The sequence below is a fragment of the Balaenoptera musculus genome, chromosome 18 (genome assembly GCF_009873245.2).
Source record: "Balaenoptera musculus isolate JJ_BM4_2016_0621 chromosome 18, mBalMus1.pri.v3, whole genome shotgun sequence".
NCBI lineage: Eukaryota > Metazoa > Chordata > Mammalia > Artiodactyla > Balaenopteridae > Balaenoptera > Balaenoptera musculus.
The window spans coordinates 786,080-813,006 of NC_045802.1; the positions used below are offsets into that span (position 1 = coordinate 786,080).

A 26,927-nucleotide genomic window follows, 5' to 3' on the forward strand; every position below is an offset into this window, starting at 1 on the left:
CCCTCGCATCCGCCCCGCCTCGCCTCGCCTCGCCCGGCCCAGCCCCGTCCTGCGGCCGCCCCCCGCCCCGCCGTCCCCATGCCACGCCCCGCGTCCCCATGCCACGCCCCGCACCTGCACCCGCACGCCGTTCCCCACTCCACCGCCGCACCGCGCGTCCCACACCCCGCTCCACGGCCTTCCTCGCCCCCTAGTTCGCGTCCTGCGCCCCTTTCCACATTCCGAACCCCGCCTTCCACAGCCCGCGTCCGCCTGGCTCCGCCCCGCACTCCACACGCCGCGCCCGCACCTGCCCCGCGGCTGGGCCTCCCGCCTGCTCGCTGAGGGTGCTTGGCGGGCGGGCGCGGGACGTGGAGTGCGGGGCGCCGCGCGGGGCCGGGTTCCGCCCGGGGTGCGGGTTCCGCGGCCGCTGCGGCCACGCTGTGCGGGGGTCTCTAAATAGCGCGGCGAGCCTGGCTCAAGTCAGACACGCTGAATTCAGTCGAGGGCCCCGGGATTCCTGGGGAGGCGCCTCGCCCTGCGGGGGGCCAGGGGCCGGCCGCGTCTACGCTGCTCTGCGCCCGCGTCCCCCGGGCGGCCCGGGAGGAGGTGTAGTAAATGTTGGGTGACTGGAGGGGCCGGCCGCGACCTCACCAGTCCCGAGTGAGCGGCGGCACAGGGGCAGGAAGGCGGCGAAATTCGAGGCCCTGGTTGTTTTCAAAGCCCCACGGAGCCTTTATTAGCGCTCGGATCTGTTTGATGAGCAACCTGCTTGACCCGCAGAATTTGCCTGTTCAGTTGAGATCTGAACTTGAGGTTCTCCCACGGAGAAGGAAAGCTAAGCTGCCAGAGGCATGTCTACAACACCTTCACCTTGTAGAACTCGGACGTGTATGTGTGTAGTAGGTGGTGGTTATGTGGACTCAGGTTTTTAGGTTTTGTTTTTTAATTGGGAAATATTACTAGAGAAGGTCTTCAGATATTTTTCTCGATTTTTAATTCTCTCTGAGAAGTGCAAGAATAGTTTTATTTTTTCTTGACCTCAGAAGAACTGAAAGTTCTTAATACTTAGTCTCTTAAAACAAACACTATTATTGGTATTCCAAGGATAAAAAGTGGAAATACAATATTGCAATAATTTAAAACTTCATTAAAATTGCAGATTTAAAATATTGTGTCACTCAAATGTTTGTACGCATGTTCATAGCAGCATTATTCACAATCGCCAAAAGGTGGAAACAACTCCATGAATAGCTTAAAAAATGTGCTTATATGTACAATGAAATATTATCCACCGGGAAAAAGGAAGGAAATTCTGATACAGGCTGCAACACATGACCCTCGAGGACATCATGTTAAGTGAAATAAGCCGGTCACGAATAGACGAATACCGTACAATTCCACCTATATGAAGTACCTAAAGTCGTCAGAAAGGGCGCTGGGCGCAGGGGCCGGGGGCGGAGAGGCGGTGTTTAGTGCGGGCGGGGTTTCCGTCTGAGAAAATGAAAAGGTTAAGGAGGTGGTTGCAGAACAACGCGAATGTACTAAGACCGGAAGTGTACAATTAAAATGGTTAAAACGGTAAAATTTATAGAATGTATATTTTACTACAATAAAAATTTTCAGTGATGTTGTGTAAAGACTAGCAAGACTATAAAACAATGGTTTCTTTACGTGTCATATTGTACATACTCTGGGCAGACAACTAAGATGTTGATCATGTGGTTTAACTTTCAGTTGTAAAGACTGCTTCTCATTTGGTTTCAAGAGAGCTTGTGTTTAGGATAACTTCACGGGAAATATATATATGTACATACATGCATATGTCACACACACACGCACACACACACATACACGCGCGCGCGCCAAACTGCTTAGAGCCGAATTCGCAACTGATAGGTCCCATTTCCATATTCGACAACATTTCCAGCTCAGAAAAGTGTGCAGAGACGAGAGCCCGGAGCGCACTGCTTCTCTGTGAGCGGGGAGCCCCTGGCGCGTGGGTCCTGCAGAGGCACCACCAGCCCTTGTCCTTCCCGCCGGCCACGAAGATGTGCTCGCCTCGGCTGCCTCCTGGTGGTCAGGGCCGGAACTACCTTTCAGGGCCTGTATAGAATCTGGAAAAATCCGCACTTTGTATACAAAGGAAGTTCAACAAATATTTGTTGGATATAGATGTCCTTCTTGAAGGCGAGGCCCAGAGCAAACACAGTAATCCTGTCGTAATCGTGGAGAGCAGAACTTAATGGTGCTTTTCTTTAAGTAACTAGGTTTAAGGTGCTTAAAAAATTGTTACCTGATTTCTTTTTCCTTTTAGTTTAAAATTACTCGTTCATTACCTACTTATACTAATTGGCGATGCATGGTATTTTAGTTACTTGTGAAGTATATGTATCTTCTATGGTACTTTTGTAAATTAATTTTACTACTATTTATTAAACATCTGCTCATGCAAGGCTGTGGCTTGGTGCTAGGGGAAGTGAGATGGTCCCACTTCCTCCAGCCAAAGAATTTCTTGTGCTGAGCTCTGGGCCCAACTCTGCCCACTGGGGGAATTTGCAACCCGTTCTGAAATAGAAAGTATTAATTCACAAATAAACACTTTTTACATGGTGCTGAGGTCATTCAACGGGGAAAGGACAGTCTTTTCGAGAAATGGTGCCAGGAAAACGAGATATCCACATGCAAAAGAACGACTTTATAACCTTACCAGACACCATATACAAAATTAACTCAAAATGCATCAAAGACCTAAAAGCAAGAGCTAAAACAATAACACTCTAAGAAGAAAACATAGGGCTAAAGCTTCACAACATTGGATTTGGCAATAATTTCTTAGCTATGACACCAAAGGGACAGGAACAAAAAGAAAAATACTGTAGACAAATTGGACTTGATGAAAATTAAACATTTTATGCATCAAAAGACACTAACCACAGAGTAAAAAAACAACCCACAGAGTGGGATAAAGTATTTGCAAATCATATATCTGATATGGAATTAATATCCAGAATATATAAGGAACTCCTAAAACTTGACATAAAAACGAACAAGCGACCCAATTCATAAATGGGCAAAGGACTTGAATAGACATTTCTCCAAAGATATATACAAATGGCCAATAATCACATGAAAAGATGCTCAACATCACCCATCCTTAGGGAAATGAAAATCAAAACTATTCAATACGTTGAGCTACCACCTCACACCCATTAGGATGGCTACTATCAAAAAACAGAACAAGTGCTGGTGAGGATGTGGAGAAATTGGAACCCTTGGGAATGCAAAATGGTGCAGCCACTATGGAAAACAGTATTGAAGTTCTTAAAAAAAAAAAAAAAAAGACTTACCATATGATCCAGTAATCCCACTTCTGGGAATACACCCAAAAGAATTGAAAGCGGGGTCTCAAAGAGATAGTTGTACATCCATGTTCACAGCAGCATTAGTCACCATTGCTGTATCACGGAAGCAAGCCAAGTGTTCATGACAGATGAATGGATTGGCAAAATGTGGTTCATCCGTACAGTGGAATATTATTCAGCCTTAAAAAGGAAGGAGATTCTGACACAGGTTACACCAAGGATGAACTCTGAGAACATTACGCTAGGTGAAATAAGTCAGTCACAAAAAGACAAATACTGTGTGATTCCCGTTATATGAGGTTCCTAGATTAGTCAAACTATAGAGACAGAAAGTAGGCTGGGTGAGGGAGAATGGGGAGTTAGTGTTTAATGGGGACAGAGCTTCAATTTTGCAAGTTGGAAAGGGTTCTGGAGATGGTTAGTGGTAATGACTGCACAATAATGTGAATATATTAAAACCATTAAAGTGTACATTTAGAAATGTTTACGGTGGTACATCTTATGTTTATTTTACCGTAATAAAAAAAGTGAAAAAAAACACCACTCACACTTTCTATAGGCCCCTAAAAGAAAGGTGAATGGAGGGGTTAACAGGGTGGTGCTGAATTCCATCTCCTCGAGTGGAAGAGGGTGATTTTTAAAGCAAGCAAAGCGCGGCTGATCAAAGTAGACCAGCAAGCGTGTAGGAGGCCTTGCCTGCCGGGTTAGCACCGGAGAGTACAGGCCTCCTGCCGGCATTGCATGCACTTCAGAAATAAAGACTTTGGGCTGAGAACGGTCTTCCTTCTGATAGCAATAATGTAGCCGTTCACAGCGGCTCGGTGTTTGGAAGTTTTCGAAGCGCTCCGTCTTATCTGAGCTGCACAACAGAAGTGCGGGGGTGAGAGGGCAGGTCCTCTCCCGCTTTATGGAGGAGGAAGCAGAGACCTGGGCTGGGGGAGGCCTTTCCCACTGCTGGTAAATAGCTCGCCAGCCCAACACTTTGCACCATGAATTTAGTGCTTTCTGTGTAAAACCGTGAGATTTCTGAGGCCGACGAGGAGAAGAACTTTGTCATTTATGAATGAGAAACGTCTTGGTGACACCTGGGAGGGGTCAGGTCTCCAGGCTGCGGTGCTGGGGTGGTGCCTTTGTGGTGCTGGCGCGTTTTCATCTCTTACTTTCTGCAGAAAGGCGCTTATCCTCTCCCATCTCCGGGGAGATGTTATGTTATTTTGCCTACTTGAAAACTGGGGAAACCAAGACAGAGAAAGGATAAGTGAGTTTTCAAGAGGATGAAATTCTTTGGTGGAAAATGGCTTCTACGTCTCAGATCGAATGGTTACAGTGAGAGGAAACGGGAGATCAATCTGTGCAAATAAGGCAAAACCGCGGAATTTGCTTTAGAAGAGATTTATTTTTAAGGGTTGTTTTCGCATTGGGGGTATTTCATGCAGTTTGTTCAGCGTGTGCTGTACTTGGTGTGTTGAGCGTGTGTGTGCCGAGGTGGCCTGTTACAGGAGAGCGGGCGGGGGGCCACCGGCCTCAGCCTGGCCCCCAGTCCCGAGTTAGCGTGAAGGCCTCCCAGAGCTCTGATTGGAATGCAGTCTGTCCCCTCGCACCACTGGGCCACCTCGGGTGTCAGCTAAAGGCCTTTCCTCCCCCCTGGGCATTTAAGAGGCGGGTCTGTACACGTGGACACTGGGTAGGTATTGGTGGAGCACGGGAACGGGCCGGGGGCAGGGCTGCGGCTCTCGTCCACCGGGGGCGCGGCCGTGCCCCCCAGCCTCAGGCCACAGCGGTCCACGGCTGACACGATGATCGTGCAGGGTCCTCGGGGCCTCCAGGCCGGGCTCCTTCCTGGCTGTCCTGCTCCCCCGTCGGCTCAGCGCCCGGTGGCTGGTCCCCCTCCAGCTGCTGGGCGTGTTTGCCGTCCGTCTGCACGGGGCTCCGGACTCTCGGGCGTTCAGCTTCCACGGTCACTTCCGCGCCCAGTTCCAGGCACCAGCTGGCTATTCCTCCTTCCTCCCCGGGGACTTTGCTGCTTCTTCATTGGTTGTGGGAGATGAGGCCCTCACACCCTTTCCGAAAACCTGTCCTGGGACTGACCCAGAGAGCAGCGCCTGGCGGTCATCCCGGCCTGCCTCTTCGCCCCACTCAGCCCCCCGGATCTGCGGTCAGGGCCGCTTCCTCCAGGCAGGAGGATCCTGCTCTTTGTCTCGGCAGAAGGATCTCAGAATCCAAACACGCCCACTCTTGACTCTGTGATGGTGGGTTTTGAAAGTTCTTCCCTTTCGCTGGGCCTTAAGGTCACTGTTCTCCACCATTTTAAAAGCAGAGATGGTGCTTACACCGAGTGCCAGTGGTTGGAATTCTGGAGAAAGTTTAAAGTAATCTACCAGTGACATGAACGCTTCCTTGGGCAGAGGCTCAAATGGAATGACGCGTTTGCAGGTCACGAAAGGCTGAGGTCTGTCAAGTCCCGATGCGGCCCCTGGTTTGCTGTCTTGCTCTGGACGAGCCACTTAGTTCTTTGCAGCACTTTACTCCTCCGCGACGTGGGGTCACTCCCGTGGCAAGGGCGTCGCGGGGGTGAAAGTGTGGCAGGCGCCAGCCCAACCAAGGCCCACGTGCGGCTACCATGCCGGGCTCTTTCTCATATTGATCTTTAAATGGTCTGGATGCTCAAAAAGTTACTCGAGTGTCGGTTACGATAAGTTGTATAACCATGGGGGAAGTCCGTTAATCTCTCTGAACTTAATTTCTGTATCTGCGAACCTGGAATAATACCAACAAACTCAAAGTGTTGTGTATAGGACTTAAATGAACCCACAGATGTGAAGGTACCAGGAAAAGCTAGAAAGCAGCTTACAAACATTGCATATTATTGTTGTTTATTTACTTACTTATTTTTATTTTTGGCTGCATTGGGTCTTCGGTGCTACGCACGGGCTTTCTCTAGTTGTGGCGAGCAGGGGCTACTCTTGGGTGTGGTGCGTGGGCTTCTCATTGCGGTGGCTTCTCTTGTTGCAGAGCACGGGCTCTAGGCACGCGGGCTCAGTAGTTGTGGTGCACGGGCTTAGTTGCTCCGCGGCATGTGGGATCTTCCCGGACCAGGGCTCGAACCCGTGTCCCCTGCATGGCAGGCGGATTCTTAACCACTGCGCCACCAGGGAAGTCCCTATTGTTGTTGACGATAAATGTTTAAAGCCTCTGCCGTCTTCCTAGAGGGACCCATCTTCCCACCTGGGAGGCGGCACAGTTGAGGACGGCCAGCAGAATATCTGGTGTCCTTTATCCAACGGACTTTACACGCCCTCTGCTTAGATCACACGTCAATTTTACAAGGGCTCGGGGCCAAACTCAACACTGCTGATGAGCTCACGTTTCTGGAGGTGCAGCTTTCCTTCTGTGAAAACGGGCACCAGCGTTTTCACGGCTTTTATTTTTCAGACAAAACATGCTTTGGAATCTTTAATGTGAAGAATCCTAATGGTCGTGGAAAAGCTCAGGTAGCCACTGTGCTACCATTCATTCTGCAGGACTGGTCTGTACCAGTGATGTCAGCACAAGAAACTCTGCGCCGTCTCCGCAAGCGTGAGCGGAAAGAGGAGGCTTCGGAGTAGGAGGGAGGCCGGGCAGCCTCGGGGAGAAGGCTGGAAAGGAGGCCAGGGCCCCCCGCTCCCGGGAGAGCCGTCCACGCCCAGGCCTCGCTGAGAGGAGCCGCTTCCTTACACCCCGACACACGGTCAGCTGCTACCGTCTGCACAGCCTTCAGGAGGGATCTCGGGGCCTGTGTCCTTGGGAAGCCTGGCCTTTGTCCTGGCCCCAAAGTCCCTCTGCACCGCCGCGGGGACACGCTGGCTCGGGGTCTCGCTACACAGAGAGCGTGTGTCCTTCTTCTCTCTGTCTGTCTCTCTCTCGGTAAGAACACTTAACGGGAGATCTACCCCCTTAACGAACTGCGAGGTGCACGACCCTGTGGGTTGATGTGGGCCTTGCACGAGGGCGTCTGGCCCTTCCTGTCCCTGCAGCCTTCCTTCTGCAGCGCCTGGAGCTCGGAGCTGTCTTTCTAGAGCAGCGTTCACGTGCCATCCCCATAAGACAAGCTCCACAGCCGGGCCGGCCCACCTTCTGCCTTCTGTCCCCTCGGGCACCGCTCGCCTTGTTCCTCCACCCGAAATGTCCCCGGGCTGTTCCCACTGTCGCGAAGTGAACGATCCCCTGTCCTTCTGCAAGGGCACTGTGACTCCTCAGAGCCGTGTTGGCACTGCGCGGGTGAATCCAGAATCATTCTGTGTTCGTCCCTGGGGTCAAGTGAGGTTCCTCCTCAGCCCCTGGGCTTTCCTGCACCTGTAAAATCAGTGCCGAACATTTGCCAGTTTTCGTCTGTTCCGCTCCTTCCTGGCGGGACCACATCTCCGCCCTCTGCTCTGACTGTGGTCGCGAACCCCGGTCCGGCGGCGCACTTGGAGCTGGACGGTGACTGGGGAGTTGAGACAGAGAAGTTTAGGACTCACGGGTCCTGGAGGACGAACCGGGGCCGCGCGGGGAGGTCAAGGCAGGTGCAGAGAGAGGGAGAAGCAGGACCTGGGCACGTCCTTTATTAGGGTCCAGGGTGGGCCACTCCGGGGTCCTGGGCTAAGGCGGGGTTGGTCAGTTCAAACAACAGACCGGGGTTTTGTTCAGCTCCTTGGGGTCTCATCTCAGGGCGCACGCAGGGAGGTGGGGGACGTGGGAGAGGTAGGGGGTCAGGGAAGGAGCTCCTAGGGGTTCGGTCCCTGCGGCTCGCGTCAAGGGCCTGTGCACACGAGGGGCCAGTGTCCCCCCACCCCGGCCCCGGCCGCCTGGCCGCACAGGACGGCCCCGGGGCAGCGAACATGCAGCCGCTCAGCTTAGCTCTCCACCATCTCCCAGGCGGTAAACAAAAGGACCCTCCTGTTCCTGACAAAGCAGAAGGAGCCCAAAAGAAATCACTATTTAAGAAAGGCCAACAACCACAGAAGTGTCCTTTCCTGTTTCTCGTAAAGACGGTGACTCTGTTTGCTGCTGCCGGAGCTTTGCGTACGTTTTCAGAAACACAAAGGGAGTCATGATGCTTGAGAACGAAAAGCCCACAAGAACTCTTTTTGTGACTTAACATGTGGTGGCGGCTGGGAGCACACTCTCCCCCCATGTGCTTCTGGATTTAGGGGATGTGAATACCATGAAAGCTGCTGCTTCCGTCTGGGGTGGAAGTGAAACCAGGGCACGTTACCGCAGTGGACGTGAATTCACACCAGCTTCGGGAGAGGAGCTGACCGGGGACTTGGCGGCAGCTCGGGGACTTAGAGGGACGTGAGCGCTTACGATCTGGCCACGGGAATTTCCTCTGTTTTCATCACCATTCCTGAACATCATTTCTATTCGTAATAGCCTCCCTGGCACGGGCGACAGAGCACAGCTAGCACTTCCGAGGTGAGGAGAGGTCACTCCTGCATCTGAACTTGGGGCTTCTTCCCTGGACGACTTGACCGGACTTGAGAAGGAGTGTTCCCCACGGGTCAGGAAGGACCGGGTTCCGTGCTCAGACTTGTCTCATTTGCATCATGTGTATGGCTAATCTGGGGAGTCATGTGGGGCGTTACAGCACTAGTAAACTAGCCTGGAGACATTCGCAGTGTGTGATGTGTGTCTGGGCTCAGAACACTTCTTAGTGCTTGTGGTCACCCTCAGAGTCCTTCATGGAGACCATCCACTGCCTCTTGTGTTGAGAAAAGACAGTTTAAAAAATTATGGTAAAATATACATCACATAAAATTTACCATATTACCATTTTTATGCATACACGTTAAAGTACATTCACATGATTGTACCACCATCACCACTATCAGCTCCAGAGCTTTTCACCTTTCCATACTGAAACTCTGTCCCCATTAAACTATTATGCCCCTCTCCCCGCTCCCCCCAGCCCCCGGCAGCCACCTTTCTACTTCTGTCTCTGTGAGTTTGACTGCTTTAGGGACCTCATATAAGTGGAATCATGCAGTATCTGTCCTTTTGTGACTGGCTTATTTCACTCAGCATAATGTCCTCAAGTTTCATCCATGCTGTAGTCTGTGTCAGAATTTCCTTTTTTTTAGGCTGAATAATATTTCATTGAATATATGAACCACATTTTTTTTATCTGTTCATCTGTCGATGGACGCCTGTAATGCTTCCAGTTTTTGGCAAATGTGAGTAATGCTGCTGTGAACGTGGGCAAACAAATATCTGTTTACATTGAGATCTTTTCCTTTTGGAAAAGTCGAGGCAAATGGGAAAAATTCATGATTTCTTGAGTTCTTGTGACTCACAATGGCCCTTAACCGTTTCTTCAAGTTTTGTAAAGTAGATACCACATTTAATAAAGAGCCTGAAAATTCTGAGTGGAATATATTAGGTGATTTTCCCCCCCAGACAATGTAAGGGAATTAAGACCAAATAACACTGAATATTTAAAGAGTTGCTGAGTTAATATTAGACGATGGTTTAAAAATATTTTAAATACAAGACTTCCCTGCCCCACAGATGAGTGTTGAATAAGAAATAATCTCACCGTGGCATTCATGGCCCTGGATGGTAAAATTTCAAAATACAAGCAATGGAATAGTTAGAGAAACCCGAGGAAAAACCTGAATCAGGACCTTGTAAATATAACCATGAGATCATAGAAGTTTGTTAATACTGCTCATATACCGTTTATGAGAGGAAATGGTGCATGTTGACATGTGAATTTTTGTTTTTCATTTTTAAAAAAATTTTTATTTATTTATTTATTTATTTATTTATTTATTTATTTATGGCTGTGTTGGGTCTTCGTTTTTGTGCGAGGGCTTTCTCTAGTTGCGGCAAGCGGGGGGCCACTCTTCATCGCGGTGCACAGGCCTCTCACTATCGCGGCTTCTCTAGTTGTGGAGCACAGGCTCCAAACGCGCAGGCTCAGTAATTGTGGCTCACGGGCCCAGTTGCTCCACGGCATGTGGGATCTTCCCAGACCAGGACTTGAACCCGTGTCCCCTGCATTGGCAGGCAGATTCTCAATCACTGAGCCACCAGGGAAGCCCCTTTTGTTTTTCATTTTTTACAGTTACCCTAAAGAAACAACGGCTGTATACCTACAAACTGGAAATACAAACTCCACAGCAATGGAAGCAATGAGGTTTCTATGAGGGTAGATGTGGCAGGTTCTTAAGAAAACCGCCTCCGCCTGGCGCCCCTGCCGTCGCGAGGGAAGCGGGGGTGTATTGGGGTGGTGCCGTGCCCTGCAGTCACCTTGAGGCAAGCGAAAGCATCGCTTAGGGGACCCGTCCCCACTGGGCTCCCCAGAAACCAGCCGGCCAGTTGTAACAGCAAGTGGCAGAAATCGGTCTTGATAAGTTATGCAGCTTCTCAAAGAAATGGAAGAACACCAGGCTGAACTCCAGTCTCCTTTCCTGGCAAAAGGCTGCCATCTTTCATGATTTAGTTTGTGTTCCTTTAGGCCCCAAAGGAACGATTTCCGGCCCTGACCTCTTCCTGCGGTGCTTGGTGTGCCGGTCACACCCAGCTAGTCGACGCTCTGTTTTGCAAAGGGACCGCCTGGGACACATCTGCCCTGCACACCGTGACCTCTTCTGGAATCATTTTTGCGTTCGCCAGGGGCCCGCCGGTGCTCTGCACGCGAGGACCTCCGCGAGCGTGTCTAGAGTGGATAATGGAGGGGCAAACAGACTCGGATGTGTGTGTGTTTCACCCAGTTGTCATAACATCCTTACTAGTAAGAAGAAAATGTGCAAACCAGACCCAGCTCAGTACATTTATCCTGAAAACTCCAATCCTGCTGGTAAATGGACTGCGGCAAAGCTCGAAGGAAGTGTCTGGAAGCATTCCACGGTCAACCTTTTCATCGGCTGAAGTAACTGAAGGCTCATTAAACTGACAGGTGACATACAGTTGGAAGGCATTGCTAATAAACTGAATACGGGGCCCAGGAAGGTCTAATGGACCGGAGAGATGCGCCAGGACCAGCAGGATGAAATCCACCCAGGAGTAGGCCAAGTCCTGAATTTAGGCTGGAAAATCCATGTGACACATGCTACAAAGGAAAGTCTAGCTTGAAAGGAGGTGTGGGCCGGAGTGGGGGAGGAAGGGGGGAGGAAGAGGGTTCCTCTTTGTGAAAAGCTGGAAACGGTGTCATTGCTCACTAATGAGGAGGTGGTTACACGACTAAGGCTAGGCATTCCGCGGAACATTGCACGTCTGTTAAAAAGAACAAGTCAGAGCTATACATACAGACCTGCAGAGAGTTCCAAGGCGCATTACCAAACGAGACACTATCACAGAGAAAATGATGTAAGAAATGCAGACCAACCAACAATGTGGTTGTGTGTGTGTGTGCGTGTTTGCCTGTACGCACCTGCAACGCGGGACTTCTGGGCGGCTCTGCATCGAGACGTTAGTACCCATGCTCTGAGCAGGGCTGGAGGGGAGACTTTCACCTTGACTTTATCTATTTCTGTATTTAATCCCAAAGCAAATGTATTTATATATTAATTCTACAATTACACACCGTACGTTGGGGGCCTTCTTGACTGAAAATGAGGAAAGGCGATGAGGCTGATAAAAGGCAATCTTGAGATCAGACCCCTTTAGCGATAAGGCCACGTCCCAGGTGGTCGCCGGGCCCGCCTCCCTGCGGAGAGCACGGGGGTCCAGAGGTGCCCCTCCTGCTGGACACCGGCCGGGGCCGGGCTCCACGGCAGAGGCGAGAGTGCGTCTGGTCCTGTTTCTTCTCTGCCTGGACCCGGTGGGTCCGGACCCAGGAGCAGCTTAATAGTGAGTGAGCGAATGAATGGCGAACGAGGACCCGTGTGGCTGGAAAATGAAGTTGGGGTTGAACTTGGACGTGTTCTCAGCTATGGAAGGTTCTTGAGTGGCAGGCAGACTCCTCCTGGTCCAGCAGAGGGCAGAGAAGACGGGGAAGCGGGTGTCCTGCGGCAGATGTCACGCCAGCCCAGAGGCCCCTCCTTGGGCCCCTCACCGCCCCGCCTTTGTCTCTCACCTGCGGCTCTTCCCTCACCCGACCTGCGGGTGTCCTGGCGGCCAGGCCGCACTGCCTGGGCCCCGGCACCTCCTACTTCCCATTGATTTTATTTTTCTCCACTGCACTCGTCTTCGGGGATTTGTTTGTGTTTTGTTTGTTCGCAGCCCTGCTGCCCAACAGTTCCTGGCGCTCGGCTGGCACTCGGTAAATACTGGCTGAGTAAATAAATACTGAGCGACGGGCAGGGACGGAACCGGTGTCTCCGGAGGCGGGATCCCTCAGCCCTGCCGGCGCTGGGGAAGGGCCACCAGCTTCAGGAATTAAGCCCTGGGGGTTCCGGAATCCCGCCCACATCCCCTGCGCCCCTGCCCTGAGCTGCTCCCACCGTCCCGAGGCCTCGGCTACAACTCTGGAGCGTTTCCGGGCGGCTTCGATGACGTCCTGTGTGTAAAGCACTTGGTAATGTGCGCGGACAGTGTGTGGCGACCCTAAGGGGATGAATCAAAGCTTGCTTTCTTACGCGTCATCTTTCTCCAGGTGCAAACGGGGCCGCCCTTTTGTCCCAGCCACACTCAGCCTATCCTCCCCTCCTCAGGGGTGTCTCACTCCCCCGCCCCCGCCGAACTGGCCTCATTTCAGGCTTTGAGGAAACGGGCATTTCCCCCAGGCTTCCCGTGTGTCGAGCTTTGCGAGGGTCCTTCCTGTCTAGAACCCCACCCATCCACTGTGCAGCCTGGGATCCGTCCCGTGGAAAAGAGCACGATGGTATTTCGCTTCGCGCTTTCCTGCGCGGAGAGTTTTACGTAAATTACCTTATTTTTGTTTTTGAATTTTATTTATTTTTTATACAGCAGGTTCTTATTAGTTATCTATTTTATACCTATTCGTGTATATATGTCAATCCCAATCTCCCAATTCATCCCACCACCACTTTCCCCCCTTGGCGTCCATACGTTTGTTCTCTACATCTGTGCCTCTCTTTCTGCCCTGCAAACTGGTTCATCTGTACCATTTTTCTAGGTTCCATATATATGTGTTAAGATATGGTATTTGTTTTTCTCTTTCTGACTTCCTTCGCAATTGGATTGCCATTAACCTCGGGGAGTATTCGGCAGGCCCTTTAAGATGAGGAAACAGGTCTGGAGAAGCAAGTGAGCCCCTGTGTACCCACGGTGACCCCTCAGCGCACTGCCTGCGCCCCGGCCCAGCCCCTAGGTCAGTGACCCCGTGATTGGCAGCTCAGCCTCGGCCACCCTGAGAACCCCAGCTCTGCCCTCCTGATTCAACCCGGATCCACCTGCCAAGAGCCTCACACGTACGGAAGAGTTGAGACCAGGACTGCTAGGGTCCTAAAAGCCTCGAACAAGGAGGAATTAGCAGCTGGCCTGTTCCCACTGCCTCTTAAGGTCCCAGAGGTCATGCTGGCACCTGGCCAGCACTGAGGCCCTCCCGAGGCCGGCCTGTGAGGCCACAGGCTTGTTGTGGCCAACCTGACACACAGAACTTTGGTGGAATCGTTAAAAATAAAACAGGGACTTCCCTGGCATTCCAGTGGTTAGGACTCGGCACTTCCACTGCAGGCACCCGGGTTCTATCCCTGGTCAGGGAACTAAGATCCCGCAAGCCACACGGCGCGACCCAAAGCAAAACCAAACAAAACAGAGCTTTTTCTTACCTACTACAAGTTGTAAGTGGATGGTTTGAGATATAGACTCAGGACGATCATTTACAGCGTTCAAGCTCTAATTTTCAGGCATGTGGCCAAGCCTGTCTCTTAAGTTCTTAAAAGTGGTCAGTAGTCATCTGTAATTATTTCAACCCAGTCTTTTAATACCCGAGAGTAATAATCTTCATAGCTTGTAAGTGAGCACATCTATTTAAAAAGTCACGTGCTCCCGTGACAGGCTGTGTGTAGGGCACCCTGGAAGGTGGCCGGGGACCATTTCTTATCCGTTCTCTATCACCTGGAGGAAAGTTGACTGCTTTTTGTCCTTTTAAATCCATCTAAGGACTTCCCTGGCGGTCCAGTGGTTAGGACTCCGTGCTCTCACTGCCAAGGGCAGGGGTTCGATCCCTAGTTGGGGAAGTAAGATCCCACAGGCTGCACGGCTCAGCCAAAAAAAAAAAAAAAAACTCATCTAAAAAGCGTATGGCTCCTCATAAAAACACTCGTAATTACTGATGTGTAAAATGCTTTCAGGTCCCTGGATGAAGGTTCAGACCACGGGCCTGTTGCTGGCTGTCCTGGGATGGTGCCGGGGCCATCAGGCCACACACAGGGACGGGACAGGGCTCCCGGAACAGAAAACAGTTTCTAAGACCAGTTGTGGTTATATACAAACGTGCATTTGTATGAAAACCTGTAGAAAACCCCATAGAAAAGACACCTGACAGAATTTTTCTCATGCCTCAGCCAACCTTGACCGTGAATAATATTTTAAAGTGTTTTAATAATTCTTCTAGGAGCCAGACTGGTCATGTGACCCCAACTCAGCATCCTCCAAGCAGCAAAGCAATCCATATCCCACACTGTGCGTGTTCCTCAGAAACCCTGTAGCGGTGAGCGTGGGGCGGGGTAGGAGTCATCCTTCTTTCTCCCTTCCCCGTCAGTCTTTCTGGTGACAGGCTTTTCTGTAACTGGGGTGGAAGAATCCCAGAATCGCAGACAGACACCGTGGTAATTTACCCATTTAGTGTTATGAAATATAAAATATTAACACACTTTTACAAAACTGGCTATAGGTGAAATTAAAAGCTGCTATTGTATTAAAAACTGTAATAGATTTTAAATAACTATTATGCAAATTAATTATATTTTAATATTTAAATGACTTTTGAGATATGACAAAATTATTTTAGTTACAAGTATGTAATTAAAGCTATTATTTATTATTACAAAGTGTTTTTATAATGCTATTCTTGGCAACAGGAAAATCTTTACTCTCATCGAAGTATGCTGAGTACCATTTTCTGGAAACCATGTCAAGCATCATGATAATATTAGGATTCGATTTGTCTTATAGAACTGCTAAATAGTTATCTAAACCCTAGTTTCTATTTTTAAAAAGAGTCTATTAATTCTGTTGTCACTTAAAAAACCTGGATGCTGAAAAGGGAAGCAAACAAACCTTTGAAGTAGATGAAACTCATTTTTAATTGTCAGAATTTAGGGTCTAGTTTTTCCATCTGTTCTTTAGAAACAGTAACTACCCCCCCCCCAATTTTGCCATTTTGTTCTGCACCATTAAATTGTACTGTGGCAATAAAATACTCCCAAGCAATCTCTTTAAGTCAGTATTCTTCCCGTGGACCATGGGAGTGGAAAAGGCAACGTCGTAGGGGAACTGAGGGTGTCTTGAGGCAACCCACCGTTGGTAGGAGCTGGTGGTACATCCAATCTGTATTTCTCATACAAAATGACATCTAAGCTTTTGAAATGAGGCCGTTTGCTATTAAAAGCCATCACTAAGGACTTCTAGTTTGTTTCTCTTGAGAGAAGCTGAAATGCTTCCATGTAGCACACACCGCAATTCATACAACGGACAGCCTCTTGGTGGCACTGCAAACCATTCGTACCTGAAAGGCCATATTTAAATTCACGGACAGCATCTAATTACACACCGTTTACACATCATGATCTGAGCCTTCGAAATTAGAAGACCCTTCCCTTTACATAGCATGATCTGAGCCTTCGAAATTAGAGGAACGTACAATGAATGGTTCCTTGTAGATCAAAAGAACATATCTCATTTAAAATTTTCACTTAAAAAAGTATAACAGAGTTTGAAGCATTAGGTAACCTCGTCCAACTGTTAAAGACCAAAACGTCAAAGCACATAAAAAACCCAGTATTCTCATGTTTACCTTTAATTCACGGGAAATGGCAAAGGTAGCCCTAAGGGGATCAAGCAGACCTCAGCGTCGTCTTCAGGCCCTGGCGTTTCTCTCCTTTCCTCAAAGAAAGGAAGACAAACGCCGTATCCTTTGTCTGAAATAGGGAAGTACTGTTGGCAATGCCACCCCCGCCGGCTCGGGCCTCACCGGGCCGATTTCGGAGAGCAGCAGAGGCTCGGACACTCGCAGGAGGGCAGCCTCTGGGGGCAGCTGGGGTCGCACGTGAGACCTACAGGGGGTCAAAGGCGGCCTTGAAGACGAGACGCTGGACCTGGGAGACGCGGGTGACTGTGCCCCACAGCTGAGCACAGACTGCCCCATCCTCTCACGCCCTCTTTTATCTAAAGCTGGCTACCGTGTTACACTGGTTTTTTGGACTTTCTGGAACAATATCTAATCAGCAAGTAACACAATTCAGTGACATTGAGCAGGATGCAAATTCCAGACACGGCGATCATGAAAACCGTGAAGACGGTCTTCTCCGTGGGCCTGGACACGAAGCAGTCCACCGTGTTAGGGCAAGGCCACGCGTTGCATTTCACCAGGCGCTGCATGGAGAAGCCGTCGTACATGACGTAGAAGACGTACGTGAAGGAGGCCTCGAAGATGATTCGGAAGAAGATGCTGCAGGTGTAGGTCCACCACAGCGACCCTTCGATTCGGACCTTCTGGCTTTTGATCTCTTCGATGTCCTTAAATTCACTCTTTATCTCTCCCTTCATGAATTTCCTCTTCTTCTCGTGTCTGTAGTGGGCCACGTGCATGGCCACCAGCAGGGCCGGCGTGGACACGAAGATGAGCTGCAGCGCCCAGAGCCGGATGTGGGACACGGGGAAGTAGTGGTCGTAGCACACGTTCTTGCACCCGGGCTGCAGGGTGTTGCACACGAAGTCGGCCTGCTCATCCCCCCACACCTCCTTCGCGGCCACCACGAGGATCATGACACGGAAGATGAAGATGACGGTGAGCCACACCTTCCCGATGCTGGTGGAGTGCTTGTTCACGCCCCCGATGAACGTGTGCAGGGTGCCCCAGTCCATCTTCTCGTCCGGGCAGTTTGCGCTGGAAAAGACAAAGTGACACCACATGGAGGGGACCAGGCAGGACCGGCGCGTGGGGGGCTTGCTGGGTCCGGGCAAGTGAGCGCCCAGAGATCCCTTCCCGAACAAATGCCAGTTCTCACACTACCTCACCCAACAAGAGGAAAACAAACCAACCCCTTCTGGCCTAGGGTTACCCGTGTAGTGCGCAGAACACCTGGAACGCGTTCTCTAGTAAAGAGGGGTATGTTCAGCTGAGTAGTGCACCCGGTCCGTAGCACACAATCAACACGTGGGGTGGGGCACCCCGGCAAACATGCGCGCCGACGCAGGGCCCTGCTGGAGGCGCTGACCGAACCCCTGAGCGGGTCCCCCCAACCCTCCAACGGCATTCAGTGCTCCCAAGGGCTTGTTCTGGACGGAACCCTGGCCTCGTGCCAGCCAGGGACGACCTCGCCTTCAAGGCCGAGAGGCCAAGTCTCCCGGCAGCACCTCTTTCCTTCACTTATTTCAATTCATTTTCATGGACGTGGGATGCAGCAGTGAAATGATTGTCCCCAGTGGTAAAGTCCACGTTTAATGTTTCCCAAAGGGCTTCACTTCCTTTCTCTATATGAAAGGGGGCAGGTTAGAGATGGTCCTTCCATGGAGAAGAGTCCCTGTGTGCGTGGGTTTTTGTGACCGTTCTGTGTACAGATTGGGGTCCTTGCTGTCCTGTTGGGACTGACCGATCGGTTAGTACTCAGGTTTGAAAAGTGTTGCGACGGTGCATTTTTATCATGGGCTATGGTTTTAACTTAGAAGTGTTTCTAAAGGGGTGCATCGTAAAAAAAAAAGTAACACAGTTTAACTCGGTGATTCCCCAGGGACTGGCCCTACCAGGCATCCCTCACGGTACTGAAGGTCAGTACCGACGCTGCTGGGTGATGTGCTGCCTATTGAAGGGACCTGGGACGCCTGTGCGCTCACCTTCCACCAGCCAGTGGCCTCTTCATCCCAGGGTATGAACGGTCTTCATGTACTTAGAGTCACACCTGTCTGTCTCAATCAAGCCTCTTTTAAACAAGACCCCACCCTCCACAATCTGATGAGTAATCTGTGTCCACCCCTTCCAAACTGGTTCTCAGTCCTCCTGCTTCTCTTACTTAAAAGCTTAGTGCTCTCCTTACTCTGAGCAAGTCGGGTCCTGTTTCCCGATGGGCTTCCTGAGCAGGCTGGGGAGAGTCTGATCGCCCTGCTTGCCTCTGGGGCGCTGCTGGGGGCACCGAGGTCTGGCTGAAACCATCCAAGGCCACCTCGTTCAGAGGACACAGCAGAGACACGAGAAGGGTCAGGGCAGGAGAGCTACGAGCATTGAGACATCCTCGTGAAATGCTCAGCCAGCTCAGCTCGAAAGAGAGAAACATCACTGGGAAAAGGTCTGCTCTGGGCTCAGCCCTGACCCTTAAATACAGACGGTCCAGGAGGCCTTAGGTACTGCACCTGGTCCATCCTGCCCTAGCAGCGTGCTCAAAGCTCTTGTGAAATCAGACCCTCCAGTTCTTTGCTGGCACTTACTAAGTGGAAACAGGACACTCACAGAAACAGACCGTCTGGCGTGTATCAGTACATCTGGCTAAAAATCTGGGGTGAGGCCAGTGCCAAGTGCACGACCCACACCCCTCAAACCAGTCCAGTCAGCAGCGGCTGAGAAGAAGACAGTTCCAAGTAAACCCTATACTGTTGTTGTTTAAAGCTCCTGGTTGGGCTGCAGCTACCTGTTCTAAAGATCCTTTAGGAAGAGGAGCAAATTAAAGTTGGATTCCGATGGGCTAGGGTAATAGGGAGAGGCGGACCGACCCGGCGGGATGAAACTGCTCTCCACAGTGAGCGGCGGGGTGCTGGGGTGCTGGCCCCCGCCCTTCCTGGCCGGCCCACACCTGCGGGGGTGGGGTCGGGGGCAGGGGAGCCGGTTCTGTCCTGCCGGGAGGCTGCTGGGTGAAGCACTAGCTTCCAGAAGGGGCAAAAGGGATCCCTTACCCTTAGCTTCGCAGTCCTTACTTCTGCTGATGGTGGCCCTTTGGCCCACAGACCCCCCCCCACCCCCGTCCCCCCCGTGTCTGTAATTGTGACTGGCCGCACACTACTTCCGACCCCGACTCAAAGGGCAAATGGGGACACGGCTGTCGCCACCCATCTCGAGAGAGTCCCGGGGGACGGCCGCAGGGGCCAGCTCTCAGGAAGCTGGAGGACGGGTTAGGCTTCTTCCCTGTCCAGTAGGGGACGTCCAGGGCCGACGCAGCCGGCCCTAAAGCACGGCTCCCCGGTTTGTGACCAGCGCCCCGAAAGCCGCCCCCCACCCCGCCTGCCCCCCGACCGCACCGTCCCCTGGAAACGCAGCTCTCGAATTTGCAGGAGAAAAACAGGCAACCCCAGCGCGGACTCGATCCGGCTGTGCGGGGCGGCAAAGCGGCGCCAGGAGGCAAAGGTCAGTTTCCTCCAAGTTAAGCTTCCGCTTAACCCACGGGATGGACTTCCCTGTCTGAGCGAACCCTTCGGCCACGTCGAGGCTCCTGGTGGAGAGGCTCCTGGTGGCGGCAGGAGAAGCGCGCCGGCGTCTGTGCCAGGCTCTCCCCGGAGGAACCAGGCCGACTGCCAGGCGGATCGGCGGCCGCGCACCTGTCCGGCCCTTCTTCCCCGCGCGGCCCCGGCTCCGGGCCAGTCCGCGCGCTGCGCACCGCGGGGTCGGCCGGGTCCAACCCCAGACTCGGCCCCAGGAGCTCCCGGCCAGGAGCTCGCGATCGCCACCCGCCCTGCGCCCCAGCGTCGCTGTCGCCACTGCCCGGGACCCGGCGGCGCGGGGCCTCGGTGCGCGCCGGATCCAGCCCGGGGGACCCGTGTCCCTCCCCGAGGGTGCCACAGCTCCAGGCCTCCGGGGGTCTCTCCCCGCCGGGTCCGCAGCCCCCAGCCGTCCCGAGGAGCCGAGAGTGGGCGCCGGCCTTACCTACTGGAGCGGGGCGCACGGGCGGGGCGGACTTCCCGGGGTCTCGCGGAGCGCGCGGCGGGGCCGGAGCGGCGGCGGCGGCGAGGGGTCGCGGGGGGCGGCGGAGGCGCCGCTATCGGTTCGGAGTCGGGAGAGCGCGGCGCACTGGGCGCTCGTGCCTTGGACACCTGTGCGCTCGTCGGCGCCTTTTAACTGCGCCCGGCACCCCGCCTCTTCCACGGAGCTGTTGAGAAAGTCCGGGAGGGGGCGGCTCCTCGGCGTCCGGCCGCCCCCAGCGCCGCGGGCGGGGCGCACCAGCCCCGGGTCCTCAGCGCTTCCCCGTGTCCCCGAGTCCCCCGAGCACCCCGGATCCCCGCGCCCCCAGCCCCCCGGCCGCCCGGGTCCGAGCGGGGCGACGCTGAGCCTCGGCTCCCTGCGTTTTTGGGGAGAGGGTGAGGTTAAAGGATCGTTGTTGTTGCTGTTATTGTTATTTCTACTTGGACCGGTTCAAGAGTACTGTCGTAGTCAAAGCTCTGGTTTAATATTTATTTTTAATTTTTTCTTATTTGAAGAGTAAGTTCAGGCCGGAGGTCCGGTTCCCCGCGAGGCTCCCCCCGCGGCACCGCGGTTGCCCTGGGCCGGTTCCCTCCTGGGAATGTGGCTTCACGGTGGGCGAGGAGGGGGCACCGCCGGGCTTGGCCAAGGACCTGCTCCTTTCTCCCCCAAACCTCGCAGGCAAACTTAACGAACGTCTCCTTGAGTTCGTGTTTGATTCGATCACTTTCAACTACGTGCCAAGGGCCGGGGTTGGACGTGGTGAGGATACAAGGCCGGCGCCAGGGACCCTGCACGCTGGCCCAGCCCTGCGCCCCATCAGAGGGTGCCCCCGGGCCCTGCCCACGTCCTCCTCCTCCCACGGCTGAGAAATCGCAAGGAGGCTACTCAGTTCGGGGTGGGGGCCCCCCCTTAATGAAGTCTACCGACCCCTTCCCCTGCACACACGTCTGGAAGGGGCGCGCTTTGGGGATTTCTGGAGAGGCTCCCTGGGAAGCTCGGTTCCTCTCCCGGAAGCTTGATCTCGGATTACAAGGTTTCATTGTTCACATGTGGCTGGGTATTTTGACATTCACAAAGCAAGTGGATGGAGAATTAAAATCACAAGAGTGGGCCGCGTCTGGGGAACCGTGTCCCGCATGGGGGGCAGGAACCTCGCCCCAGGATTCCTGCAAAGAGGCCAGCCCTGAGGTGCAGGCGTGCTCGCTCCCACGCTTGGCTTCACTTAGGTCGGTTTTAAGTTGAGCAGAGATGATTCACCCTGACAGGGCAGATGTGGCCTTAGAAATGGGCTTCCCGTGATTGCGAACATTAGCGTAAAGGTACTGAATTTTCCTTTTAAAAGTTGTACCCCATCGCCACGGGCCAGTTTAGGCCATTCTTGCTGGGTGAACCTGAGTTTGTCCCCCTGTCACTACCCCACCTTCCAGCCCCAGGTCTTAGTCCGGGAAGGAGTGTCTGTTCATGAACAGACAAAGCCCTACAAGGCCCATCTGAGAGATGTGCTGAATCGGCTGGTTGGAAATTACAAGGCAAAGGTGGGTGGCCTGGAGGAACCATCCTGGCCTGAGCCTCCTGGGAGCTGGGGGGCGGGGAACGCCCTTCAGGTTGTCAGGGCATCGCTCTGTGGGGCTCTGGGGTTGGAGTGAAGGAAGTGTCTGGAATCTCTGCAGGAAGCCAGCTGGTAAAGGTGGTTTGGACATTGAAAGCTGACTCGTTTTCCCCCGCTGAAGAATTTCCCCTTGCCTTTTCCGTGTCTATATCATGATTGCATGTTGCTGTTCAACTTCCTTTTCCTGTTTTCCCTTATTCTCCTGATTTGCATAATGACAGTGTATTGCTGGCTAATTGAATGTCCTAGCCACTCTATATTTTAGGATTTATAGTTAGAACCCCTACAGCTCTTAAGTCTTAACTACAACGCAGCACTTGATTTTCTTCTGTTTGGTGTGACTTCTGGTGTTTTCTGTGCACTGGTGTTTTCTTCCCAACCAGACTCGGATTCTGATAGGGCAGGAAATCTCATGGAGGTATTTCTGTGTCCTCCAGAGCAGAGGAGGGGAGGGAGGGTAAGATGGAAAAAGGGTCTCACGTCTGGACATTTGAAGTTATCGCCACACGAGCTTAGATGTATATGCACTTAGCAGATCACACCACAGATTAATGTTTTAAAAATCCTGTAATTATTTTGTGAATAGCACAATCATATTGCTGCATTATTTTTGGTTAAAAGCATTACTTTGTTATATGTAAACATTGAAAATAAGCCTCAGGGACTTCCCTGGTGGCTCAGTGGTTAAGAACCCACCTGCCAATGCTGGGGACACAGGTTTGATCCCTGGTCCGGGGAGATCCCACATGCCACAGAGCAACAAAGCCCGTGCGCGACAACTACTGAGCCCGCGTGCCACAGGTACTGAAGCCCACACGGAGCCTAGAGCCCGTGCTCCGCAACGAAGAGTAGCCCTTGCTTGCCATAAGTAGAGAAAGCCTGCGCACAGCAACGAAGACCCAACGCCCCCCAAAATAAATAAATAAATAAATAAATTTTTAAAAAAAGAAAGAAAATAAGCCTTCATTTTCAGGTCTTCATCTTTTAACATAACAGCCCCCAGAGAAGGCTGACCCGTCCTGCCCTGCTCTTCAGCCTCCCCAGCCTGATGGGCACACCTCTCCGGCCTCATTAACTAGGCACCAAGCAAGATAGAGCATAGTTTTGGACTCGGTTTTATGGAAGAACTCTGGTGTCTCCTGGGTAGGTCTTGAGTGACGCTGATACAGAGGACTGGCCCTTTTCAGGGAAGGTCAGGCTATCATTGAGTAAATATTGATGACTAAACTGGTAGGTATCTGTTACAGCTGCACCTGTCACCTCACAGTGTCAGAGATATGTGTGACTAAGGGTTTTACATATGGACTTAGTAGCAAGCAGACAAATCCCAGGCATTCAAAATTGAGCTGAACTTTTATGCAGGTATTTAAAGTGGTGCAGGGACATCGCTGGTGGCCCGGTGGTTAAGAATCCATCTGCCAATGCAGGGGACACAGGTTCGAGCCCTGGTCCGCGAAGATCCCACATGCTGCGGAGCAACTGAGCCTGTGCACCACAACTACTGAGCCTGTGCTCTAGAGCCCACAAGCCACAACTACTGAAGCCCACGCGCCTAGAGCCTGTGCTCCGAAACGAGAGAAGCCACCGCAATGAGAAGCCCGCGCACCACAATGAAGAGTAGCCCCCGCTCGCCGCAACTAGAGAAAGCCCACGCGCAGCAACGAAGACACAACGCAGCAATAAATAAATAAATTTGTTTTTAAAAATCATTATTAAAAAACTAAAAAAATAAAGTGATGCCGTCGTCAGGCTATAAGGGGAAATGCTAATGTGTAAAGCTATTTGATATTTCAATTTGACAGTTGTTTTACAAATAAGCCAAAAAAAGCTGCTATTGTGCAAGAAGTCAGTGTGAGACAAATCCTATTTCTTAATATATTTTAATGAATGATTTCCTGCCAGCTGCCTGATGGGGCAGCCCCTTGAGTTCCCCCTAGGAAGGATGGTCTGAATGTACATAAAGAATGTCTCAGTTAAATTTCTGACTCACAAATCATACGTGATAACAGAAGGTGATAGCAGAAATGTCTTAAGGCAAGAAGGGACTTATGATAGAGAGGAGCCCCCGTCCTAACACCTGGCAGTCCGGGGATCATTGGAAGTCTCTGATCCATGAGCTATGGGTCTGCAGCCACTTTCTTGACTTTGCTGTTGAAATATTAATCATATTAATAATTGGCAAAAAAGGGAAAATTCAGCCGTGCTCAAATGAGCAGATATTAAGAACCCCTGGAAGTCTCTGCATAATTTGTTAACGATGACTTACATATGATAATATCATTTTAAAGCAGGAGTGGCCTGTCACATTTTTGTGGATAATTATCACAGGAGAACAGTATTTCACAAGATTTCTCTCTGCACCTTTGACCCACACCCTCACGTTTGTATCCTGAAAATTGTTAATGTCAAATAATTTAGGGAAAAAGATCAGTTGTTACAGTCCAAGTATGTGAAACTTTCAGATTTCACTAATTTAACTGTTCTTCCCTTCAGTTTCAAGTTAAAGTCATAAAAATTCCAACTTTTGAATTTGAAACTGTTATAAGCCTTTCCGTTTTCCTCACTCTATTCTTATATTCGTACATAAAATATTTGGGGGAAATTTGAGTTGTTAGATGTGTTAGCTGCAAGGCCATGGTAAAATAAGTCGATTTCCTTGGCTTTACTGGATGACCATATGCTCTTACTGGCAAATACATCCATATAGCTCTTGTATGATTATTTAAGCAGACTGGGGAGATATTACAAAGATGCTTCCAAATGTATTTGTATCAAAAGCACGTGTTGGTCAGAAATGAATTCAAAGCTATACCTCCCCAGGCAAACTGGTAGGGAAAATTGACTTCTGCTGAATATAAAAATTAAATTCTGTAAGCTTTGGTGAGTTGTCAAAAAGGAAATTCTGCACAACTCATAAAGAAACAAAAGAGATTTCTACATTTCAGTGTGTTAGAACAATATTGTGTTATATATCATCTTGAAGAGCTTTTGGAATAAGTTAGGGTCTAGTAAACACTCATATTATGGGTTGCTTTAGTAAAAAAAAAAAAAAATTATAGGCATAGGTTTGACAAAGGGCTGCAGAGTAATGATTCCCTTGTTGGATTGCTAGACCACAGCGGCTTTTCGTGAAATGCTAGTGTGGACGATCCCGGGTCTGTCGCTGTCTGGAAACCACTGATTCCAGGGTCAGTTTTGCACCGACAAGCCCGGTCAGGTGGCTGTTCTCTGGCTTGGAAATTCTCTTTGGGAATTGGACATGGTGTCTTTGATCTTAGAATTCAGAGCTTGGTTTGTGTGTTAGCCATTCATCTAAACTTCTCCTTAAACTGTTTCAGAGCCCTTTCTACGTTGGGGGAAGAAGCACATACTGTATAGGTGTATAGAGTTCTCCGGTTTCACCTCATCCTTGAAAAATCTTTGTGCTGGGAAAAAGGCACTTGCAATACCCAGAGTGCCCAGTAGATGGCACTGGGAAGACTAGTCAGGGAAACGGGACGATCGCCGGAGAAAGATGGATATTCTTGTCCTTGAGTGTTGCTTGTCACGACCTCGTTAACAGGCTGGGAAATAAATGTCTTTCCTTTTTTTCGCAATTAAATGAAATAGAATAGAATAGGAAATATCAGAACACACTGCTCTTAATAAGAGTTAAGTCGTGCTTCTGGAAATGTTTGTTTCGTGTGTGTTTTCATACTCACACGTGTGCTAGTCCAAGCGTAAAATGTACTGGTTGCTGTAGACTTCTGTCACAAAACGTTGGAACGTCATTTCCAGGGCGAAAGCGCATCACTGTGGCCTCAGGAGAAGTGGTGTCACAGCAGGAAAGACACCCAGGCCCTGAGCGCGGCCCCTCCTCTGCCGTGCCCCCTGCGAGCTCACAGCCCCAGGACCCCCAGCAGCTCCCAGCTGCTGATGACCCTGGAAGATGCCTTCCTCCATCAGACTTGTTTCCCCGGGGCTCCTCTCTGGTCTGAGGATGTGGGTCCGTGGGATGGAGAAGCAACAGCACCATCTGACTGGGTCTTTTACTAACAATAAAATTATTTATCTTAAAGAGGACACATACTTAATGCTCTGATGTCTCGTATGCTCAGGGTCACAGGTCGGCTATTTTAATAGTTAAATAATAGTTAATAGTTTAAATAGTTAAAATAGTTAGTTATTTTAATAGTTTAAATAAAATAGTTATTTTAGTTACGTATTTAATGTCAAAAGTGGGAGTTGGACTATTGTGCTTTGGGAAAGAGGAGACGATAGACAGATAGCCTATTGTTGTTTCTTTACTGCCTTTGAAATAAACCCTTGAGGGTGGAGCTTGGGCTCCTCTCTTTGGTGGTCCAGGGGCTCTGTACGTAGAGTGGACGGTTGGGGGAAGCGGTGTGGGTCAGCCTGGAGCGTCTCATCCTTATCTGCGGCAGCAACACCTCAGCCGCCGTCTGGTGGCAAGCAGCCGTCTTCCCTTACAGGCTGTGTGACGTTGTGCACTGGGTTATTAGGATGCTATGTTTTCGGACAGCATAGCCTGCCTACAATTTACCAGAGGACAAAACAGACTAGCAGAAGTCACGTATTTGGACCACTAATGTAGATTGTGTAACTGACACACAAAACACACAAACATAAACGAAGGGGTCTCTGGGTATCATCCAAGGCAGAGGTCTCTGGGTGAATCGTTGACACACGACTGGATATTCTGAAATGTGCCGAATGTTGTAGGTTTGCTTTATCACACAACTCTGTGAGAGCATTTTTAATCCAGTCTGGCGCCCGCCTTGGACTCGCTTTGCATAAAGGATGGAGTAAATGTTGGGGGAAGGAACAGCTGGAGCCAGAAATCGACCCACCTCCACCCTTGGAGGGAAGATGTGGTCCCAACATCGATGGTGGTTAAAACGACATCCCGGGCTCTGGACCTGCAAGAGGTACAGTCCCCTGACAGAGCAAACCGTGCCACCGGGCTGTCACCTCGTGATGGGCTTGGCTCCTGACCTTCTGT

The 26,927-nt window shown here is 51.1% G+C and overlaps 1 protein-coding gene across 3 annotated transcripts; it reads right to left on the minus strand.

The window, feature by feature from the left end:
- Window positions 1-15,931: 15,931 nt before the first annotated feature.
- On the minus strand, window positions 15,932-20,483 carry GJB2 (gap junction protein beta 2). Of its 3 annotated transcripts, none has more exons than XM_036831818.1 (2): window positions 20,288-20,483; window positions 15,932-17,322 (listed from the first exon to the last, which is right to left on the minus strand). In XM_036831818.1, the coding sequence occupies exon 2, from the start codon at window positions 17,298-17,300 to the stop codon at window positions 16,620-16,622; it is 681 nt and encodes a 226-aa protein (XP_036687713.1). In that variant the 5' UTR covers window positions 17,301-17,322; window positions 20,288-20,483; the 3' UTR covers window positions 15,932-16,619. The 3 variants fall into 3 exon arrangements, with proteins under 3 accessions (XP_036687713.1, XP_036687712.1, XP_036687711.1); XM_036831817.1 differs by having other exon boundaries at window positions 20,284-20,483; XM_036831816.1 differs by lacking the exon at window positions 20,288-20,483 and adding an exon at window positions 18,270-19,553.
- Between the last annotated feature and the right edge of the window lie 6,444 nt (window positions 20,484-26,927).

Coding starts and splice junctions, on each gene's coding strand:
- GJB2 (XM_036831816.1), bottom strand. CDS start 18,295: ATGAAGAGGCCACTGGCTGGTGGAAG. Junction 17,323..18,269: donor AGGCCACTGGCTGGTGGAAG/GTGAGCGCACAG, acceptor TGTCTTTTCCAG/CGCAAACTGCCCGGACGAGA.